The 20,675-nt window shown below is 42.5% G+C and overlaps 2 protein-coding genes and 1 long non-coding RNA gene across 4 annotated transcripts; 1 reads left to right on the plus strand and 2 right to left on the minus strand.

Annotated features, from left to right (window-relative positions):
- Positions 1-869: 869 nt before the first annotated feature.
- Positions 870-6,147, minus strand: sec61b (SEC61 translocon subunit beta). Its single transcript, XM_062539572.1, has 4 exons — positions 6,021-6,147; positions 5,447-5,544; positions 4,885-4,989; positions 870-1,255 (listed from the first exon to the last, which is right to left on the minus strand). The coding sequence occupies exons 1-4, from the start codon at positions 6,021-6,023 to the stop codon at positions 1,168-1,170; spliced, it is 294 nt and encodes a 97-aa protein (XP_062395556.1). The 5' UTR covers positions 6,024-6,147; the 3' UTR covers positions 870-1,167.
- Positions 6,148-6,448: 301 nt separating this feature from the next.
- Positions 6,449-12,134, plus strand: alg2 (ALG2 alpha-1,3/1,6-mannosyltransferase). 2 transcript variants are annotated; one of them, XM_062539575.1, is made up of 3 exons: positions 6,449-6,580; positions 7,439-7,748; positions 10,074-12,134. In XM_062539575.1, the coding sequence occupies exons 2-3, from the start codon at positions 7,440-7,442 to the stop codon at positions 10,977-10,979; spliced, it is 1,215 nt and encodes a 404-aa protein (XP_062395559.1). In that variant the 5' UTR covers positions 6,449-6,580; position 7,439; the 3' UTR covers positions 10,980-12,134. The 2 variants fall into 2 exon arrangements, with proteins under 2 accessions (XP_062395559.1, XP_062395558.1); XM_062539574.1 differs by lacking the exon at positions 6,449-6,580 and adding an exon at positions 6,591-6,728.
- Positions 12,135-15,860: 3,726 nt separating this feature from the next.
- On the minus strand, positions 15,861-17,771 carry LOC134082192 (uncharacterized). Its single transcript, XR_009939598.1, has 3 exons — positions 17,733-17,771; positions 16,992-17,061; positions 15,861-15,982 (listed from the first exon to the last, which is right to left on the minus strand). It is a non-coding gene; the product is annotated as an uncharacterized LOC134082192 (long non-coding RNA).
- Between the last annotated feature and the right edge of the window lie 2,904 nt (positions 17,772-20,675).

The following is a 20,675-nucleotide window of genomic DNA, read 5'->3' on the forward strand; positions in this document are numbered from 1 at the left end:
TTGTGAGAAAATCATGTTTATCCACAAAGCTTATATAAACTTTTCAGCGGTGGAGTTTAAAAGGACTTAAAATCACTTGCTGTCTAAAATCTATAAATGAAGACATCTGTGTGTTCTCCATTTAATATGTACAAGAGGATACAAGGCCTCATGGAAGTATATGAAACTCATGGTCAACCTACCATGTGTCCACTGCTTGAAGCACTCACTGCACAGCCTTTACAGACAGATAGGGTCAATCAATAGCCAGGCATTACCAGCTTGCTATTTCTGGCCGTGATATCCTCTGCTAAAATAAATATCAGTGTAAATCAATTTGACATTACTTAAATCAAAAAGCAGTCTGGTTACAATTAAATCCACTGAAACAACTCTACACCAATTTAGACACCTCTAGCAGTTACGCACACAAGATTTCATCAGGAGGATATGAAATGGGTAAAAGGTGCTGTATCCATCTCATGCCACCAAGCATTAACCGGACTGAATGATTCTGTTCAACCATACAGGACTAGAACTTTTGAAAGCGTAATGAGCAGACATACTCCAAAGTCAAGCACAAGATGTACTCGGTTCCCCTGTTCAGTTCCCACAATTAGACACAGCACTTTCACCAGGTGAGAAAGTGGTTACTGGGGCCCATCTACCTGAGAACGTGTGTGTTCACACTGAGACAAGTGCATCCAGGTGCTGGGACAGCTGAGCTGCAAGTTCAAACAGACAACCAGAGACTCTCTTTCCTCCTTAAGTCTGTGGAATGTAGAAACACCTGGTTTGCATAAACAGCCATAAGCTGATAATATGCTAATGACACATAATTGCTTCAAGTACGGCATGTTCCACCCAATACATACACACGTCGCACACAATTATAGACCTTACTTTATTGAAAATTATTACTTAACACTGTGTACAAATTATGTCCGCAAAAGAAAGAAAAAAAAAAGACAAAAATAAATGGAAGAGGAAAAAACATGAGATTCATGATGAGCCTTGACAGGCGTGAGAATATCTTCAGACCCAGGCTTCAGCCCACGATCTGGTCTGTCAGGGGAGGGGTGGCGGCAGGTCTGTCTGACCCCTGGGGCAGGGTGGCGTGTTTGGTCCAGGTCCGATGGCTTAAGAAACGAAGACAGAGGTCGGGGGGGTCGAGGATCACGAAGACGTTCAAGAGCGTGTGTACTTGCCCCAGATGTGCAGCATGAAGACAGAAGCGATAAACAGCAGACTCATCACCAAGACTGGGACTGGCCCTCTGAGAGAGAGAGAGAGAGAGAGAGAGAAAATAATGGATGTCTGAGCTGACAGGATGACAGCTGTCAAACGGACACTTAATATACAGCTCCCCTCAGGCTGGGTTAGGGTAGCAGAACACCTCCCCAAGTCACCGCTCTAGTACTCACAAAGGCTCTCTCAGAAGAATCTCCACCTTGCCTGAGGGCATCATCACGTTTAAGTGTTTGTCTGTGTGGTCGACTGTCCATTTCTTACTCTTACAGCACCCCCTAGTGGAGGGTAGAACTAGAAACTGATTGATCCCAGACTGGCTTACTGTCTGATTGCTTTGTCCCCAGCAATGGACTTAACATCCCATCAGGACTATGTTTGCCGAGCAAGCTGTTGAGCACCTTCTAAACAATGTAGAATTAGATAAAAATCAATAGTCTAAATGATCATTAATAGTCATAATAGTCATAATCATCTAATTACAGCAGTTGTTCAACTGACCACGGGAAACGCACTCCAGAATGGAGGGACTGATCATTTTAGTCCATCTTAAGTATATCTTTATATCTTTATGTTTCTAGGACAGTGGAGAGAGACAGGAAGTGAGAGGGAGAGAGATGCGATGGGATGGGGACATGAACCTGGGTCCCTGAGGGCACTGAGACCCAGATGTGGTGCGGTGCTCAACCCACTTTGATCCATCTTCAATTCTCTAGCCTGTGAGCTGCCAAAGTGGCCTGTTACAGAGCACTTCTGGAGACGTTTCTTATTACTAGTTATTCTCACACAGCACACCACACCACATTTCTATTGTGGAGGGTGGAATGGAGTCTAAAAGTTTAAAAGTAAACAAGTACAGACATTTGTAAACTGGACGCGTCTACTTTGGTCAGAACCTGCCAAGCGCCTAAATGGAGATGAATATGAGGAGTTGCAGTGCTCTACCACATAACTTCCTAGGTGAGAGTAGTTCTGTCATTAGAGATTCCTCTCTGACAGATGTTCAATGTCTCTTTGTGATAGACAGTTCAGGTCGATTCCACTCCTGACCCAAAGGACCAATCACAGGGCACCCTCTGGGTCATGTGACTGGATTAGCTGCGCAGTTGGAGGGGAAGAGGCTAACGAGAGCACAGCTAACGAAGGGCTTTATTAGAACCCCTTCGTAGAGTCCCCCGGGTCGCTAGGCAGCAGCGTAACCATGCCGACTAAAGGCCCACCCCCCAGGCTTTAATTGATGTGACCTTTCAGAACGGAACTTTAATTAAGAACACACACACACACACACACACACACACACACACACACACACACACACACACACACACACACACACACACACACACACACACACACACACACACACACACACACACACACACACACACACACACACACACACACACACACACACACACACACACACACACACACACAGTCTCTTGCTCTGTCTCCTCACACTCTGAAGACTTCAGCAGCATTAAAAGACTGGTACACCTTGACCCTTAAACACAGCCTCACTCCAGTATCCACATGAAGGCATGCACCTACATAGAATGTTCATTCGCCAGTAACACACACTCATTTTCACACACACCTACACACGGTTGGTATGGATCAGGAGGTGGCCTAAGACAGAGGGTTGATATCCTGTCATTAAAATTTCATGTTTATCCCCATTCACATCATCCCCCACTCTTCCTGCATCAATTAAACATACCTGTGTGTGTGTGTGTGTGTGCGTGCGCGTGCGTGTGTGTGTGTGTGTGTGTGTGTGTGTGTGTGCTCATAAGCAAGTTAGAGGATGAAGGAGAGAGGATGAACTCATTACAGGTTTTCATAAACAGCTAAATAAATGATTCCTGCAGCACGCTCCATTTACTCTTCGCACACCAGGGACTAAAAACAAGCACCAGTCCAGAAACATATGCAAGAGCAAACGCATTGTTGGAAGTGAATGGCCTGACAGACACAGGCACACACATGCACACACACACACACACACGTGTGAATTATGTGAATATATGAATTCTTTGTATGCCTAGCTAGGCGACATGGCTATGGGATATGTAAAGTCATGGAGTTATATAAATTCATTAAGCTAGGATCTACATACCCTTGACTGCAAAATACATCAATTAGTTATAATTGTAGGTTTTTTTTAATAAAATAAAAAATAAAACAAATCCAAAGTGAGGCCAGTGGAAGGAACAAAAAAAATACTTGTTTGAGGTGGAGAGCAGTGAGGGAGGAAGAAGCCCTGGCGTGAAGGAAGGAGGAGATTTGGAAATCCCACCTGCCCACTAAACAAACAGGTCAAACCCAGACTCATCTTGAGCTTTGTTTTAACAAAGCTTAAACCCAGAACAACTGTGGGTCAGTGGTTTGTTAACCATGGGCAGACCAAAATCAACAAATGATGTGCTTAAAAGCTAAGAAGTCAGATAAAATGAGGATTTGCAAAGATGTGGATAATGAGGTGATTAATAGGGGTGTTGAACTCCTGGTTCGGTTCATTTTCGGTACTGCAACACTAAGTACAGCTAGCCCAACATTCACTGACAATATGCTGATGCTGAAAAGATATGACAGGAATAGTATTTTGAGAAGGTGTCAAATGTTTTTTGCCGTTAATTAAGTAAACAGTCTTTTAGTCTGCCACCTTATATTATGGTGCGAGAACTCATACTTAAAACATGGTTTGCACACAAAAAAAGCCTACTGTTGATTAGTGTTGAAGACTGCATTCGGTACACACCTGTATTGAACCTAAATGGTTTGGTATGAATACGTGTACCTACTGATTCATCAGTGTGTAGTACAGACAGAGCCATTGTGTAGTGGTCTGTAGCTTGGATTTGTGCACTTAGAGTTCTAATATTACATATATTCTTGTTCATTATAAAAAATATGAAGAACCAATTATTCCATTAGGTACCAAAATGTAAAGATATAATAACTGTTTCGTTTTTTTAAAACAAATCATATTTGTACACTTCTCTTACCTTCAATACTATCAAAACTTGAAAATGGAAGTGGACTTCCTTGTACTTTACATCACTCATATTATGGGGCAAGTTTGAAATCAAAACATTTTGCACCGTTTTGCTATGGTTTCCTGACTGAACATGTTTAGCCCTTTTGAGGTAATTTTCTCCCGTGTGAGAGGTGCTATCCTATTCCTATCTACAAAATACGGCACATTAAAAAGGCAGTGAGCATGGCATATCTAAAGTTATTAACAGATAAAAAGGATAGGGAAAGTTCAAGCCAAAACTAAACCTATATAATTTACATTGATTTGAAATAAATCAATGTAAAGGCTCAGAACAAATCCTCGAAATCAAAAGTGCCTGCACAAAGAGTCCAGAGTACCATAGTTTAAACTGAATCATATGCTTTGCAATGTCCATCTTGAACTCAACCCTGCTGTGAATTAAAGGGTCTCCTAAATAAATCAATATGAATGAAAAACTGAACATTGTGATTTCAATCTCAGCATATTGTACTTCATGCATAGAGGGCTCGTACATGTATTCTATGTATAGTAGGCGGGGCTGTACTGGATGAGATAATGGTTGTGTTTCGATCCATACAAAAGCAAAATGATGCTGCAGCCACACTTCCAGGTGTGTCCGGCAGTGATCCTATACTTACACTTTAAGCCCTGGTGAGTCCTCAGTGTAGAAGCGCCACATGCCTCCCGTCCCTGTTGATGCGGTGGCTCTGCCTGCACTTCGTGTTCCACTGCTGGTGGCTTTCCTGCTCACACACACACACACACACAAACACACGTACACACAATTTAATGTATTGCAAGTCTAACAGAATGGGTAACATTCCCCAGCATCCAAAGAAAACACATTGATAGATCCCATTTTCTTGCAGTTACACTAAATAACTAGTGTGCAACCAAATCAGAAACTGGCTGAATAATCTAAGCTTCTTGCTCTATGACTATGTCCCTCTGTCCGTCTGTGTCTCATCAGTCCCACCATCAATGGCATCTTTGGTTAGCAGTGCTTGATAGGATTAGCCAATCACAAATCTCTGACACTAACTGACTGAAACGATGACTTGCTCAAGTTAATCATCCATGAATGTCTACAAGGTACAGGTCTTCGCGTCAGAGTGGAGTCAGAATGTCAGTGCATTACTAAGATTCTCATTTGTTCGTAAATGCATTACAACCGTAGGTGACCACATGTGTGGATCTTACCTCTGTCGGACTGTGGACCCTGCTGCCCGGGGGGCTACTGTTTTGCTGGGAGAGCGACTGGACGCTCCGACATTTGTGGCACTAGCAGCAGGACCAGGCTGTGGGAGAAATTGAACACGTTTGACATATGATCAGAAATGACACATATGATCTAAAGAGCCCTCAAAAATGAGCTAACGTTGCATTTCACTCTCACTAGCACAACAAAAGTTGAAACTGGTCACAGTCAAAATAGCCACGTCTACAATTGGAACATGGACCTATCCAGTTCATCAATCGACAAAAAAAGAACAGTTTAGCTCTGACTAAAGATATACTGAGTGTGTTACGAGGAAAACAACACCACGCCGCCAACTTACAGTATGAATCCACATTATTAACAGAATGAATGAATGGACACATAGCGGCTTTAGCTAACAGTCAACGTCAAATAACACTGACCAACTAGCTTGGTATTAACTTAGCAGGCTAGCAGCCACTTGGGTGTAACATCTCAGTTAAATCTATAAGAATAGACACTGCGTTTAACTGACCAGGGAATTGACAACTTGACAACAAGAAATCTTAGGCTCACCATTCTGACGATGAAGATATGCTGCTCAACACAAGTAGGTTTCTTGAAAGCAGACAGAAAGGTCTTCTGTGGACCAAATCAACGCAACTGGTAAAAAGACTTTTTTGATGACGATTCCTTGGGAAAGGAAAGCCACGACAACATACTGAAGGACCCCAGGGCGGTCTAGCATAATGCCTGATAGGAATCAACACCGATAGCTCACTGACTTGAAAAGTGTGACAACTTGTTTTGAGTAAAATGCATTTGACCTCTCTAATTTATTACCAAACAATGCTAGTTTCCCATAGTAAACGTCTCAAAATACCTTTATGCCTAGTTTAAGTTTTTAAAAACAAGGCAATGGATTTACTGGCTTTCACGAAATGTCGTGCTCTGATTCGCCTGTCCTGGACATAGAAGACATTTTGGCTCAAGCACCGTCCCTAGATTCCTGCGTTCAAACTGCTTGAACGTTGAGCCAACATGGCGTCCGCGGCGCCTTGACTTTATTATTCTGGGATATTCCATTGACAGATTAGTTTACATTTGTCCAGGTGACCCAGCCCGAGGAATTCAAGGTGCGTTTCATGAAATTGTTATTTGTTCTCAGAATCAGCTTCCATATGACCATTAGTGTTGGGTGTTACGCGGTCAGATACTAGAAAACTGGTCATGTTTCTGTATTGTTCAGCTCATTACGTTAACTCATCTATCTAAACGTATGAGGTAGGTTTACGTGAAATTACACTACACCAGTTTAGTTCTGGATGTGCTAATGTGCTACGTAGAAAACAATGAATCCTACGGTTTGTAAAATTGTCAAACATAAGTTACTATCAGTTAAGCTAACTTGACCAAATGTTTAGTAGTCTTCTAAGGAAGTCACAATGCATGGGTGTTGGTGTAGGCCTAGCCTGTAAGTATAATTTAAGGACAGCGGATGTAGGACGTAGGTCATTTTACTGTAAGTCCTCCTCTTGACAAGACCGTGTCCAGTCTTGTCTCTTGTGCTTATGTTTGTTTTGTTTTGAGTGTTTTTAGTGTGTCCAGTGGAAGGGTAAACTGTGTGACTGAGGTGATGTGAGCCTGGACCTCTACTACTCTGTAATCATACTCTGTCACCGTCTTCTACTTGCTGTCTTTCAAGATTACACCTCGGTGCTTTATGCTAACAGCTACAATCAGCAAGTCTTCTAACTTTAGAATAGTTTGGTTGTTGTTCCTACATTGCAAGACATTTTGCATAGCTGAAGCATCTATTAAAATGGATTTACGTAAACTATCTGGATAGAGTAACTTTTATTTCCTTTCAGCTTAGCCCCAGTGAATTCCCTTTGCCTATATAATGAATATCAAGGCAAGGACGCTTTCCCAGCTATCATGAGTAGAAGTGCATTGCATTTTACTGTTATGTGTGCTCTCACTTGTTTGTTCAGAATGGTGCGGGTGGTGTTCCTGCACCCTGATCTGGGGATCGGAGGAGCGGAGCGGCTGGTGGTGGATGCAGCAGTGGCCCTTCGCTCCCGTGGTTGCCAGGTGCAGATCTGGACAGCGCACTACGACCCCACCCACTGCTTCTCGGAGACGTTGGATCTCGATCTTCGAGTGGTGTGTGTGGGAGACTGGCTGCCCAGAAGTGTGTGTGGTTACTTCCATGCCCTTTGCGCCTATCTACGTATGATCTACGTGGCTCTCTACCTGCTGCTTTTCAGCGGTGAACAGTTTGACGTAGTCTTATGTGATCAGGTATTACATCTCCCATTAACATACACCCACATTCACACAAGGTCCTGCATGTGTAAAGTTCAGACTGGAAGATCATTAAAAATTGTGGGCTGACTTAGAAATGTCCTTCTTGACTAAGAGAAGGTCATTAAAATAAAATCTAATCAATCAGTGGAAATACTGTTAAAGAGACCCTATGCAACTTTTTCATAGTCATAAAATCGCTTAGAAATCGTTGTTTTGCTTGACTGACCAGTTTCATCGAAAACAGTAACATATCCTCCCGCCCCCAGTGTCCCTATCCGCTATTGCAACCTTGCAGTTTCTGCAGCAGACGATCGCTCCTTGTTTACATCTGGAAGTCTGAGACGCGTAAGGAACAAGAAGAACCACGCTTGCAATTTATAAATATATATATAGCCTATATATGTATAAATATACACACTAAAGCTGTAGGGGAAGCCCTGAAGAGAAATATGCAAGCATAAAACGAGCGAAAACGAAACTGGAGATGAAATCGCCAATCCTGCATAGTTTCTCTTTAAAGAGGAACTATGCAGGATTGGTGATTTCATCTCTGGTTTCGGTTTCGTTGTTCGTTTTCGCTCGTTTTATGCTTGCATTTTCTCTGCAGAGCTTCCCCTACAGCTTCAGTGTGTATATTTATACATGTATAGGCTATATTTAAATATATAAATTGCAAGCGTGGTTCTTCGTCTCAGACTTCCAGATGTAAACAAGATGTCTTCTGCAGAAAGTTGCATAGGGTCTCTTTAATGTTGTAGATGACTATTGTAGCAGACTAATAATGCAAAATCTACATAAGAGGCCTATCAGCACCATCTATTCGGTGTTCCAATGGCACATTGAGGTTCCTATACTGAGCTTATCGTTTTTAAAGGCTAACTGATCATAAGAAAAACCTTTTGTGATTATGTCAGCACAGCAGAAAGCTGCTACCCTGATTAAAGCAATACAGCTGGCCTTCTTTAGATGAGTTGAGCATCTGGAGCACCAGCTATTGTGAACTCCATGAACCTTATGCACAAAAGGCTCTTCAGGCAGCTCATTTGTGTTGTTTGAACCTACTGCTGTTGTTCATTTAATTAGTGTGTACACACAAACCTGGTTGGTTGTTGCACCTAGTGAATCAGCATGTTGCGGTGTAAAAGGACTGTGTGTGTTAAAATGGTTATTTTGGGGTAAACAAGATATTCAGTGTTAGAGTGAACGTGTAAGGAACAGAATATAACAGCAGGTGCCGTTAGAACAGAACACTGCCAATGCTCCACTGGAAATAATACAGAAAACAGAACAGAAAAGCGTAAACTGACTTTAACCAGCATAGAAAAGGTAGTGAGTGGGGGGGCGCAGTACACCACTGAGACAATTAGAGTGTCTAGTCTCACAGATCCTAGACTGGCAGCTTTGTTTCGTAATGCCCTCAAAATGTCAGTGTCATCATCAACAGAATAGTTGATGTCAGGATGCTGGCCTTCTAGCCAGAGTTGAACATTGCAATGCCATACAGCTGTGGACAATGCTTGATTGGCATTACTGTTCTTCAGTAAAAGAACGTGGGTGTTACCCAAAGCTCAGCTCCAAACTATACAGAGAAAAAAATATTCAGGGAAGAAGCAGTCAAGTGGTATTCCTTAGAGTAGGATGGAAATTGCGAAGTGAGTCCAAATTTTTGAACAGCCCGTCCCATGCCAGATAAGCAATTGGATGCACTCAAAGATTTGTCTGGGTTCACCCAGGTTCGTTTTCTAACCATTACATTTCTGGATGTCAGAAAAATAGCCAAGAAATGATTAAACAACCAGTTCTCACTCAGTCAGACACTGACACTGTCGAATCTCCAGTCTGTAGTCTGTTCTTCATTGAGGGTCAGAGTTGTAGTGGCTAAACGCAAGTAAACACAGTTTATCCACCTCTGAAATTTCAGAAATAGAGTTTATCTACCTCTTATGAGAGTTTGTCCACCTCTCAAAAGAGTTTATTCAGTTATTGCAACTTATAACATCTGTATTATCCACATTCACAAGAAGTACACTCATCAGTATTCTAGGAAGCATTTAATATTGCTATTGTTATAAACATTAGACAGTAACCTCCACCATCATCAAACATACTCTGAATGCCTTTTTTAAAAACCTGATACCGCATGGCACAGTCCACCGTGTCTCCGTGATCAACTCTTTACCACAGAATTCATAGTTTACCCACCTCTACCACTACACCTCTGTTGAGGGTTGAGGGCAGACAAATAACTGTTGTGCAATAGACAAATATCTCTGATGTACTTGCAGTCTCACTCTTTTGGACTCTCTGGCCCTCTCTCAGGTCTCTGCGTGTATTCCTGTGCTTCGGCTGGCGCGCCACAGGAAGAAGGTTCTCTTCTACTGCCACTTCCCCGACCAGCTCCTCACCACGCGGCAGTCTCTGCTGAAGCGCTGGTACCGGGCCCCGCTGGACTGGCTGGAGGAGACCACCACCGGCATGGCCGACCGCGTGCTGGTCAACAGCCGCTTCACCGCCGGGGTCTTCCGCCAGACCTTCCCGCGGCTGCGGGACGTGCACACCGACGTGCTCTACCCCTCCCTCAACCCGGTGTCCTTCGACATACCCATCAACGAGAGCCTGGACGGGCTGATCCCCGAGGGCCGGAGCCTGGTGTTCCTGTCCATCAACCGGTACGAGCGCAAGAAGGACCTCCCCCTGGCCCTGCGCTCGCTGGCGTCGCTGCGGGAGCGCCTCGGCGAGGGCAACCTGTGGGAGAGAGTGCACCTGGTCATGGCGGGCGGCTACGATTCGCGCGTGGCGGAGAACGTGGAGCACCACAAGGAGCTGCGGGCGCTGTGCCGCTCCCTGAGCCTGGAGGCCCACCTGACCTTCATGCGCTCCTTCTCGGACACGCAGAAGGTCAGCCTGCTGCGGCAGAGCGTCTGCGTCCTCTACACGCCCGCCAACGAGCACTTCGGCATCGTGCCCGTGGAGGCCATGTACTGCGGCTGCCCGGTCATTGCCGTCAACTCGGGCGGCCCGCTCGAGTCCGTCGCCCACGGCGAGACCGGATTCCTGTGTCCGGCCACCCCGGAGAGCTTCTCGGCGGCCATGGAGCAGTTTGTCCGCGAGCCGCGGCTCAAGCAGGAGTTGGGACAGGCCAGCAGGGAGCGGGTCATCAAGTGTTTTTCGCAGCAGGCCTTCACCGAGCAGCTCCACAGGCATATCCTCAGCCTGACCCAGTGACGCCATGGCAACCAACAAAGCCATGACCCAACAAAGAGGATAGCGTCGACCAAAGCCACAGCTGTTCCCAGCACTCGCCGCAGGGGCATAGCTGACACCACAGGAGAGGCTGATGGCTGATTCACTGTTGCTCCATCATTTTGACCCAGTGTGCACCCAGTGTTTTTTTCATTGGTGATATTCTCCAATGGCTTTCGCAATAATATTAGCTTCAAATAATATATATAGATTTATATTTTAAAAAAAAATTAACTTGACATCTTGCAGGAATTGGGTTTGAAATGTTTACCGTGCATCCTGGGGAAGATTTAGCTGGATGCTGAATCTCAAAAAGACAACTGTTTGAAATCTCTCGATTTACTTTTTGGACCTGATGGATGTTTCTGCTCTGAAACTTTGTCCAATTCTTTGTGTCCTTCTAGCCACTGGTATGTTTTTTTTTTCTATCTGGAAGGTGTGTGTGAAGGAGAGCAAAAGAGAAAGATGTGTGTATTCATCTGTATGTCTGTCTGTGTGCATACGCACTGAATTCCTATGGGACTAGTGTAGGGGAACAGACAGGCTGCTGGAATCTCTCCCCATTAGGGACAAGAGTAGCCACAGCAGCAGAAGGGACAATAGCCCCCCCCACGCCAACCTCCCATTCCACTCTGCTCTCGCAAGCACGCGCTGCGCACCTAACGAACCGTCTGAGTCTGCCTAAAGAAGCCGTCTGCACATCGATCCCTCCCGTCTCCCTGCCTCACGTCAAGCCGCACCCCTCCCCCACACCCAGCTCCCCGTCAGCCATTAGAGCTGCTGGCGCGGAGATCGATAGGGGGGAATTCTGGTGGTCCAGTGGGCAGTCGGGGGTCTGGGTCGATGGGAAGAATGGAACGGATGTTTGTGGCGGGGACTGGCCTGGTTTGTTCTTGCAGAGCATTCCTGGAGAAGTTTGGGTGGGGGCACGGAGTGCGCGGCCTGTAATGGTGGTTTGGAGTTTGTTACTTGTGTGCTTTCTGTCTCTGCCTCTCCCCCCTGATAGATTTGTTCTTCTGTTTTGATGCTGGAGAACAGGGGTCATGATTAAATGAGACCACATATATCTGAGATCTGAATGTATTGGGGACCGTACTGAATCAGAATGTGTGCATTCATTAAACTTAAACTCTGAAAGTTTTGTGTTTGTGCTTTGTTTGTCTGTATTGAAGGCTTGAACGAATCCATGGGAAACAGGCATACAGTACAGACATTGAGAGACCCAGTAGAAAAAGGTGAAAACTCTAGTAACTGTAGGCCTCAATGGAGCTCAGGTTGTACATTCTGATGTCAACAGGATCTGTGCTGTGAAATGACTAAGTAGCAGATGTCTTTCAAGGGAAATGAGTTAGGTCATCGTTTCTTTGTGATAGCTGGAAAGACCGACATTTCAGCTCTAACATGCGTTGTGTTGTCATCTTATTACGCCTATAAATTACTCATGAGAGACAGTAATACACAGGTAATTTGCTAGAACAATTCACCTTTGGCTAAGCCCCGACCCTTAGTTATTGTTGCGAAGTCCGGCCGTCTCAAACCGGAATACAAATTGATATCTAGGTTTGTTGCGTGACAACTTAAGACAGGGGGCGAATGGAGCCGTAAGGTGAAGTTGACGGACTTCATCTTCATGTGTGGAGCTACTGCACTGCCATTGGCTCATCTGCGTTTCGATGGGCGGGACTTAGCCAAAGGTGAATTGTGAATTGCCTAGTTTTTGGTCAAAGTTTTCTCAACGGATTCCTGGTCAGAACTCCTATTGGAACAGATTAAGACTTCTAAATTCTAAATGGGAAAATGAATTATGATGGGTTTAAAATATGTACTTGATAGAGGACAACATAGTTTTAATAATATGACATTGTTTTCAATTACAATAACCCTACATTACAGCCAACATTGATGGAAAACCTGCCATTTTGGAATACGGCGGCCACATTGAGTTTTTGGACCAAATTTAACATGCCCCAAGTCTTGATCTGTTCCAATAGGAGTGCTGACCAGGAATCCATTGAGAAAACTTTGACCAAAAACTAGGCCCAATTGTTTTAGCAATGACCTGTATAAGTAATAACATTATGAATGCAATGCAAAATACACACCACATGGTGGGCTAGAAAAAGAAAGATAGATAGATAATGTATATACTTTAAGTAGCTAGATATATACTTTGAATATATTGATAAATATGTAACAAAGGGCCAGCATTTGGTGGGTGTTAACAAGGTTCTGTAGGTTCTGTGGATCCATACTGTCTTCAGAATATCAAGAAGTGACACTGCTGGTGGTTTTGAGAATTTTCCCCTCCCGTTGAGTATTGTTTAAATGTCATAGCCTATTCCTGAGTATTGTTACTGGTGGTAATTCATGTCCACAATTTATATTTCAAAAAGTGAATCTTTCATAGCTTCCATATTCATTACATGAAGTGAAATATTTCAAACCTTTTTTAAATCTTGATGATTGCAGCTTGCAGCTCATAAAAACAAAAATCAGTATATCAAAATATTAGAATAAAGAGTTTATGATACAGAAATGTTGACCTTTTGAAAATAAATTAACTAATTTGACTAATCTAAGTAAGTAATTTGTAGACTCTGAGCTGATTTTGCACAAATTACTGCATCAATGTGGAGTGGTATGGAAGCAGTCAGCCTATGGAATTGCTGAGGTGTTCAGGTTGCTTTGATAGCAGCTTTTAGGTATTCTCTAGGTCAGGTTAGATGAGTTGTCTGGCCAATCAAGCACTGCAATGCCATGGTAAACAAACCTTGGCTTCATTGAGTCTGAATTTGGTAAATCAGTGGACAAACACCAGCAGGTGACATGGCATCCCAAATCAATACTGACTAGAAATATCAGTCTTCAAGCAACGTATGGATTCTGTGCCTCTCTACTCTTCCTCCAGATTATTGGTACCTTGATTGGACCCTGATATCCAAATGAATTTGTCTTTATGTGGAAAGAGTTTTCACCACTGAGCAACGGTCCAGTTCTGTCTCTCTTTAGCCCAGGTAAGATGTTTAACCTTGTCTTTGCTTCAGGAGTGGCTTAGCACTGAATGCACCACTACTGGCTGAGTAAGTGGACACGTCTGTGTGTGGTGTGCGTGGTGGCTCTTGATACAGACCTCCAGCCTCAGTCCACTCCTTCTTGAATTGCCTTTGCTTGACAATTCTCTCAAGGCTGCAGTCATCCTTGTTGCTGAAACACCTTTTCCTTCTAGTCAAGTTTCCATATACTTTGATACAGAACTCTCAAGTCAGCAGTGACCCCATGACTGTGGTTGTGTTTACTGAACCAGACTAAAAGATGAAAGGCTCAGGAAACTGACATTTCTGTATTAAAGCATCTTTATTCTAATATTTTCAGAAAATGATTTTTGATTTTCCTGAGCTGTAATCCATAATCATCAACACCAAAACAAAAAATGGCTTGAAATATTTCACTCTTTATATGGAAGAACATTATGGAAGATTCACATTTTTCCAAAAAACAAAAAACTAATTTGAGACCCATATGTGGTCTGAAGCCAAAGTTAAAGCATACCTCCCTCTAGCACCGACTGACCTCCTTAATAACTTATTTCAATGTCCCTGCTTCAGAAATATTGTTGCTATTCTGGAAGGAAAATTGATGTAGAAATATGATTGTCTTCTTTCTTCAATGCTATTGAAATGGTTTTAAGTGTTGTGCTCAACACATTTAGAGTTTTCTGTCCCCCTACCAGTGTTCTATCTCTGAGAATAAATATTTACAGATACAGTCACGCCACTCCTTTGGTCTCTGTAACATCAGCCTCCACCTCAGGGCAGCAGCGCAATCACACCTCACTTGGCCCTTGAAGTGTAAATGCACATCATCCGTCAGATCAGACAGAGTTCTTTTTTCCCTATTACAACAGAATGGAATGCAAAAATGCACATTGATATTCTGTGGAGAAATGCAACTGTACAGTATCATTGTAATAGAAAATGTAATAAACTATGTATCAGGTCAACACCAGTGTAATTTAGTTGAAATGGAAACAATTCCAACATCAGCAAACAAAATAACAGAGCATGGTACCTATATAACATGTACGACAGCACAGCCAACCTAAAACAAATATTCCGATAGACCTCTTATGTCTTCCTGTGAGCTCACACTTCTGCAGAATTTTACTCTCTATTGTAAATCCATTTTGTTGGTGAAGCTCCAACATTAGTGCTGTGGGTAAGCGTGAAACCAAACATACACTGTAAAAAGTTTATTGTAAAATTTACAGTAACTGGCTGGCAGCAATTAGCTAGTAATTTGCTGTGATTCACTTTACAGTAAAGTTACTGTGAAATAGATCACAGCACTAATGCAGATGCTGTAATTACTAACAGCAGTAGTGATATTGATGCTGTAATTAATACAGTATTTTTATGTATACTGTAAAACAAATCACAGTACCCACAGGGATTGCTGTAACATCTAACTACAGTAATAACATAAACTACTGCAATTTATACAGTAATATTGACTACTGTATTTTCATTTACAGCAATTATTCATTACTCTTAAATATCTAAAAAGGATATATTGACTGTATTTTCATTTACAGCAATTATTCATTACTCTTAAATATCTAATATTACATTTAAAATACAGAGAGAAAGAGATTAAAGGTTTAAAAGGTCCTTTATTTAAACTTTGCTCCCACTCACTGAAAACAAACACATCTTTGATTACAATTACACGTTGTAATGATTGCAGTTTTTAAACTGCCGTTTCCCTTTTTCAAAAAGGTCCACTCAAACACAAACACAGACTCTCTCTCTCTCTCTCTCTCTCTCTCTCTCTCTCTCTCTCTCTCTCACACCCAAACACACACACACACACACAGCTTATGAACAGTTACAACTGGGAATGTATTTTCCACAAAACTAGAGAACGTCCTGATCACAACAGATAGCTGGAGAAATGGAGTATAGAGTTGTAGACTGAAGTCTTCTTCACTGTAGTGAAAACAGAAGGAAACATGAGTAAGATGCTACAGAAGGAGGAAAAAATACACTAGCATCACATGATTAGACTATGGGTGAAGTCATGCAGACTTCACCCATAGACTTCACCCATAGTCCCATGCACCCATGCATGCATGCAGACAATATGTATGTTCTAACATGTTGGGGGGTGCCTTGACAGACAAAAACAATTGAAAACACTAGTCTAAGATATCATAGGAAGCAACAATCCATTGCAATGAATGCAAGCGACAATCCATTGGAAAAGAACCTCTGCGCAACATCTACTGACTAATGACATCTTATTAAAAAACAAAGGGTTCACTAGAGTACAAACCATTCATAATACCTATAAATGGAGAGGCAAATTTGATTTTTGCCAAATTCTCTCTATTTGCTCTTGTCTTCTATTCATGGTAAACTTGATTAATGCTTAGCTTACTTCCTAGAGTGTTAAAGCAACATAAAGCACTTTTCCCGTGTCGCACGCATGCTATTTGTTTATTCAGCACTGGATTTGCAAATAACTATGTCCACAGACAGGGTAGAGTATGTTGCATGGTTTCGTGAAAGTATGATGTATTGCGACATCGAAGCAAGTCACATTGGTAGTTTCTTACATCTTACTGCATCAAACTACAGATCCGCTACCCGATCTGGTAAACGTACATAGTGCGGTTATAGCTGATCGAGGGCCGCAAAGTGAATGTGGAAGTGACAATCACCCTGTTATGAGTTGATGCACGACTAAAATGATTCTGGAAATTTTTTTTTTAAGGTACCCAACTCGTAAGTGTTACTTTAATAGATGTCATTGTTCTTCTCTGATGGATTGTCGCTTATATTGTGAGTTCCTTTGACTGTATGTAGTAACAAGGGTAATGACAAAGGAACAACGCCATACTAAGTCAATGGGGCAGCTTTTCAGAATGAGAAGACTGTATAGAAATGTATGCACCTCCTGGCCATTTAGTTTATATGTCTTATGTTGGAATCTTACCAAGCATGATCAGCCTGGGAGTGCTTGGCAGTGAGAGGTGGGTTTCCACGTCTGCCTGAGTGGAGGTTTCCTACAACAGGAGATAGGCAGAGAAATGCACACAAAACCTTAGATATTTCACCAACACAAATGACAGCAAAACATAAATGGGGAAAATAACAATACTACATCTGTCAAGAGGAAAATGGCCTCTTCCTGAGAGAAAAAGCAAAGGTGATGGTCTGCACACTGTAATGGCTCCAAAACAATTCTTTATTAGTTAAAAGGCAACGTTTCGATCAACAGATCTCCATCAGGCAAAGTAGGAACTGGCATAGAAGGCCTATATCACATGACCAATAGGCCTAGTAATCAAGCATCTGCCTTAAACAGGCGGGGTGCACCCATGGATGGCAATCAGCACAGACTAGCCCAAAATCTCATTGCATAACAACATTGAGCAAAATGCATGTGCTGGCAAAACATCAGTGCAGAGATAATAAGCAAAAAAGCATTAAATAGCAATACATAGAATCACAATACATATAAAAAATGAAGTGTATAGGAATTTATAATTAGCTGTCATACGGAAGACTATGGTGGAAATATCAGAAGAAGGGTTTAAGATCAAAATACATGTTTAGACCCTTTGGAGAGATGGTGTATAATGTGTATATATATAAAGCTTCTATTTTGAGGAGGAGATTATCTATATCTCTTACTGAGAGAGCCATTACCCCGTATTGTTGCACATCCACATACCTGATTTTGCGATGTTCCAGTAGTGCTCCTCCTTGCTTATGTAGCTTAGCTACCTGGCAAGGGAAAATTATGACAATTACCATACTACACAATCATTCACAATTTTGGCTAATCATTCCTATGTATATGACAAATTATTTTAACTAAACACCGATCTTCGGGCAACTTCTACATTTGGAGACTGACATGTGCAATGTAGGCTACATCCAAACAAACAACTTGCTAACTAGCAAGTGGCTAGCGAGACGTATTCAAAGATTAGGCTACGTAGCTAGCTGACTTTACAAAATACATTGCGGTAGAGTATTCATAATCGAACGATTCAAAACCAAGAAATAGGTACCTACATGATCCAGCCAAATGAACAAACTGCAGTACTGTCTCTATTCAAGAGAGTGAACTGAACTTACCTGCAGCAGGAATGCCTCTCCAAGCACAGCATACTGGAGCAGCAGACTGAAGGAAAGCGTCCGACGACCGTTAGTAAATACCGATGTGATCCTCCGACTCCCGCTCGAACTTGCTGTAGACTGATTCACAGCATGAACGAAATTACTGTAGAGGGAATCCCACTTGTCCAAGATAATGATCCATGGCGAGTGGAAATGACCAAATCTGGCTCCACACACACCGAAGTCCAGTAATTACAAGTGTGCTAATTCTGAATTCCGCCCAGGGTGACCCAAAACGAGGTGAGCGATATTCGCCAGCTGCAGCCAGTTACTGTAGCTACTACTACAGCAACTTACATTAAACAACGTTTGAACGTACTGGAAACTACAGACCTTTTTTTGATCCAATAACCTGCCGATTCGATTGATCAATGCTTAGTCCTCGCATAAAGTATAAAGATATAATAATAATATAGCCTAACTTTTAATTTATGTGCAGAAAACCTAGAAAACCCCAAACGATTGTCAGCCATGTTGGATTTTTTCTCAAAGTTGATAAGAGGGAGGAGTCAGATTGATATTTACTGTATTTTGATTCACAGCAAAACGTTATTACTGTAGTTTGGCAAATTTTGACCATAATTCATAGCGAAACTACAGTAACATACTCTATTCACAATCACAGTACATATTCCTTTCTTATACAGTAGTGATGCTGTGAAAACTACAGAATCTTGTTACAGTGTATTTAGTGGAAGATACCAGCACAGTGTGGGAACCCCCAGCATAATATAAAAAATACCTCTGGGAGTACATCCTACAGCAATGTGTAATGCATGGCAAACTCATTAAAGCTGATGATTCATGCACTCATCTGTACCAACTAGCAGGACAATTATTATTATAAATGACTGTCTATTTTATACTCATTTGTAACCTTGTAGTATATTCAGATATGAAGTGTTCTGTATTCGCCTTCCTTCAAGAGACACCTTTTTACCAGAGACATTTTGTTATCAGGAAGGGCTTTGTTATAGTTACAGACATGGGGAGAAAGATATTCCCAAAACATTACAGCAGTGTTACAACTAAATTAATTATTCTGTCCTGTCCACACTTTCATACATATGACAGTGATGTGTTTCATGGTCAAGAAAGATCTCTGACAGGAATCATTGCAGCTGCTTCAAACTTGATTTTAAATACAGAAATGGCTGGTACTTTCGAACTGGTTATCTCCTGATAGAGGTCTGTCTCATTGAGTAAGAGACAGTGAGAGAGGAGGCGAGAGTCACTTAGAATACAATGGTCAGGTCAATAGCACTCTTCATGAGGATCAATACCTGCCCCTACCAGAGCGCCACCTCGACTGCAATCCTAGATTTCTTTTGAAAGTGAAGGACCTTAGACACCACATCTTCTGAGTTGTCCGAAAGCAGACGACAATCCATGCCGCTATAGACTTCTACATTTTTTACATAATCTCCTCACGTGATTTGTCTTAGGTAGGCTAGCTGTGCACTTGGGCCCGTGAGCCACCAGAGACCCGTATTTTGTGTGTCCTGGAAACCGATGATAAGAAACGAGGTTCTTGCGCGCTTTGCGGGCATATAGCCTACCCTATAATTAATTATCCTGGGGGAGTGTGTTTTTTTAAACAGGCTTTAATGCAGTAACGGGAGACGGTCAGATGCATAGCCACGCGACCAAGCATTCGTTTTGTAGGCAGTTTGAGGTCGCGAGCCCTTGTGTCCGCTCATTAGCACTCACTGGTATTAAATATGAAGGCGTATTTTTATCCCCCCGCTGATTGCGCTTTAATCATGCATTAAAACCCAGAGAATAGGCTGCGAGCATCGCAAACACGTAAATCAACCGCCTGGATACTAAACCAGGTCAGGTAAGCATAACCTTGGAGAACGGCAAGGTTTAAGTGACAGCCTTCTGAAGGATGTGTTCGCGCGTGTGGCACGCAGGGAAAGTGAGGGTTTCTTGATAGGCTGACAGGTGAAAGGTCTCCATTTGTATTCACACAGAGAAAGTCCTTTCGCATGGAAGTTGGAACACGTTAACAAATTATGGATTTCAGCTTTTTACTGCTTCCATAAAACACTGGGGTGTATTAGCATATATCTCGTAAGGGTTATCCATGATTTACACGTACAGCGTAAAACAATCTCAGGGGGAGTTTTTAATAAAGCAATCAATAACGTGCGCGCGTGGCCGCATAACGGGCGCAGTGATGGGCTCTATAAAAAGATAAATTACACGCCGTGGAGAAAACACGTTATGGTTGATACAGGGATGTGTAAAAGTTTGTTAAAGACATAGTCCCGTGTTGTTGTTGTTGTTTTTTTCAGTTGCGCATTTCAAATTCGTTTGAGTGGAAAACGGACAGTTTCCCCTGTGCGTCTGGGGGTGGGCGGATATACGGTGTAGATGGCTTTAGGCAATCTGGCAGGTATCCAGTCCTCAGTGAGCTGTCAGTCAAGCAGTGGCACATTACATATTCACTAATCATTCTCTCTCTCTCTCTCTCTCTCTCTGTCCC

The sequence above is a fragment of the Sardina pilchardus genome, chromosome 6 (genome assembly GCF_963854185.1).
Source record: "Sardina pilchardus chromosome 6, fSarPil1.1, whole genome shotgun sequence".
NCBI classification, from domain to species: domain Eukaryota; kingdom Metazoa; phylum Chordata; class Actinopteri; order Clupeiformes; family Clupeidae; genus Sardina; species Sardina pilchardus.

Coding starts and splice junctions, on each gene's coding strand:
- sec61b (XM_062539572.1), bottom strand. Junction 4,990..5,446: donor GGGTCCACAGTCCGACAGAG/GTAAGATCCACA, acceptor GTGTGTGAGCAG/GAAAGCCACCAGCAGTGGAA. Junction 1,256..4,884: donor GACTCACCAGGGCTTAAAGT/GTAAGTATAGGA, acceptor TCTCTCTCTCAG/AGGGCCAGTCCCAGTCTTGG.
- alg2 (XM_062539574.1), top strand. Junction 7,749..10,073: donor ACGTAGTCTTATGTGATCAG/GTATTACATCTC, acceptor GCCCTCTCTCAG/GTCTCTGCGTGTATTCCTGT.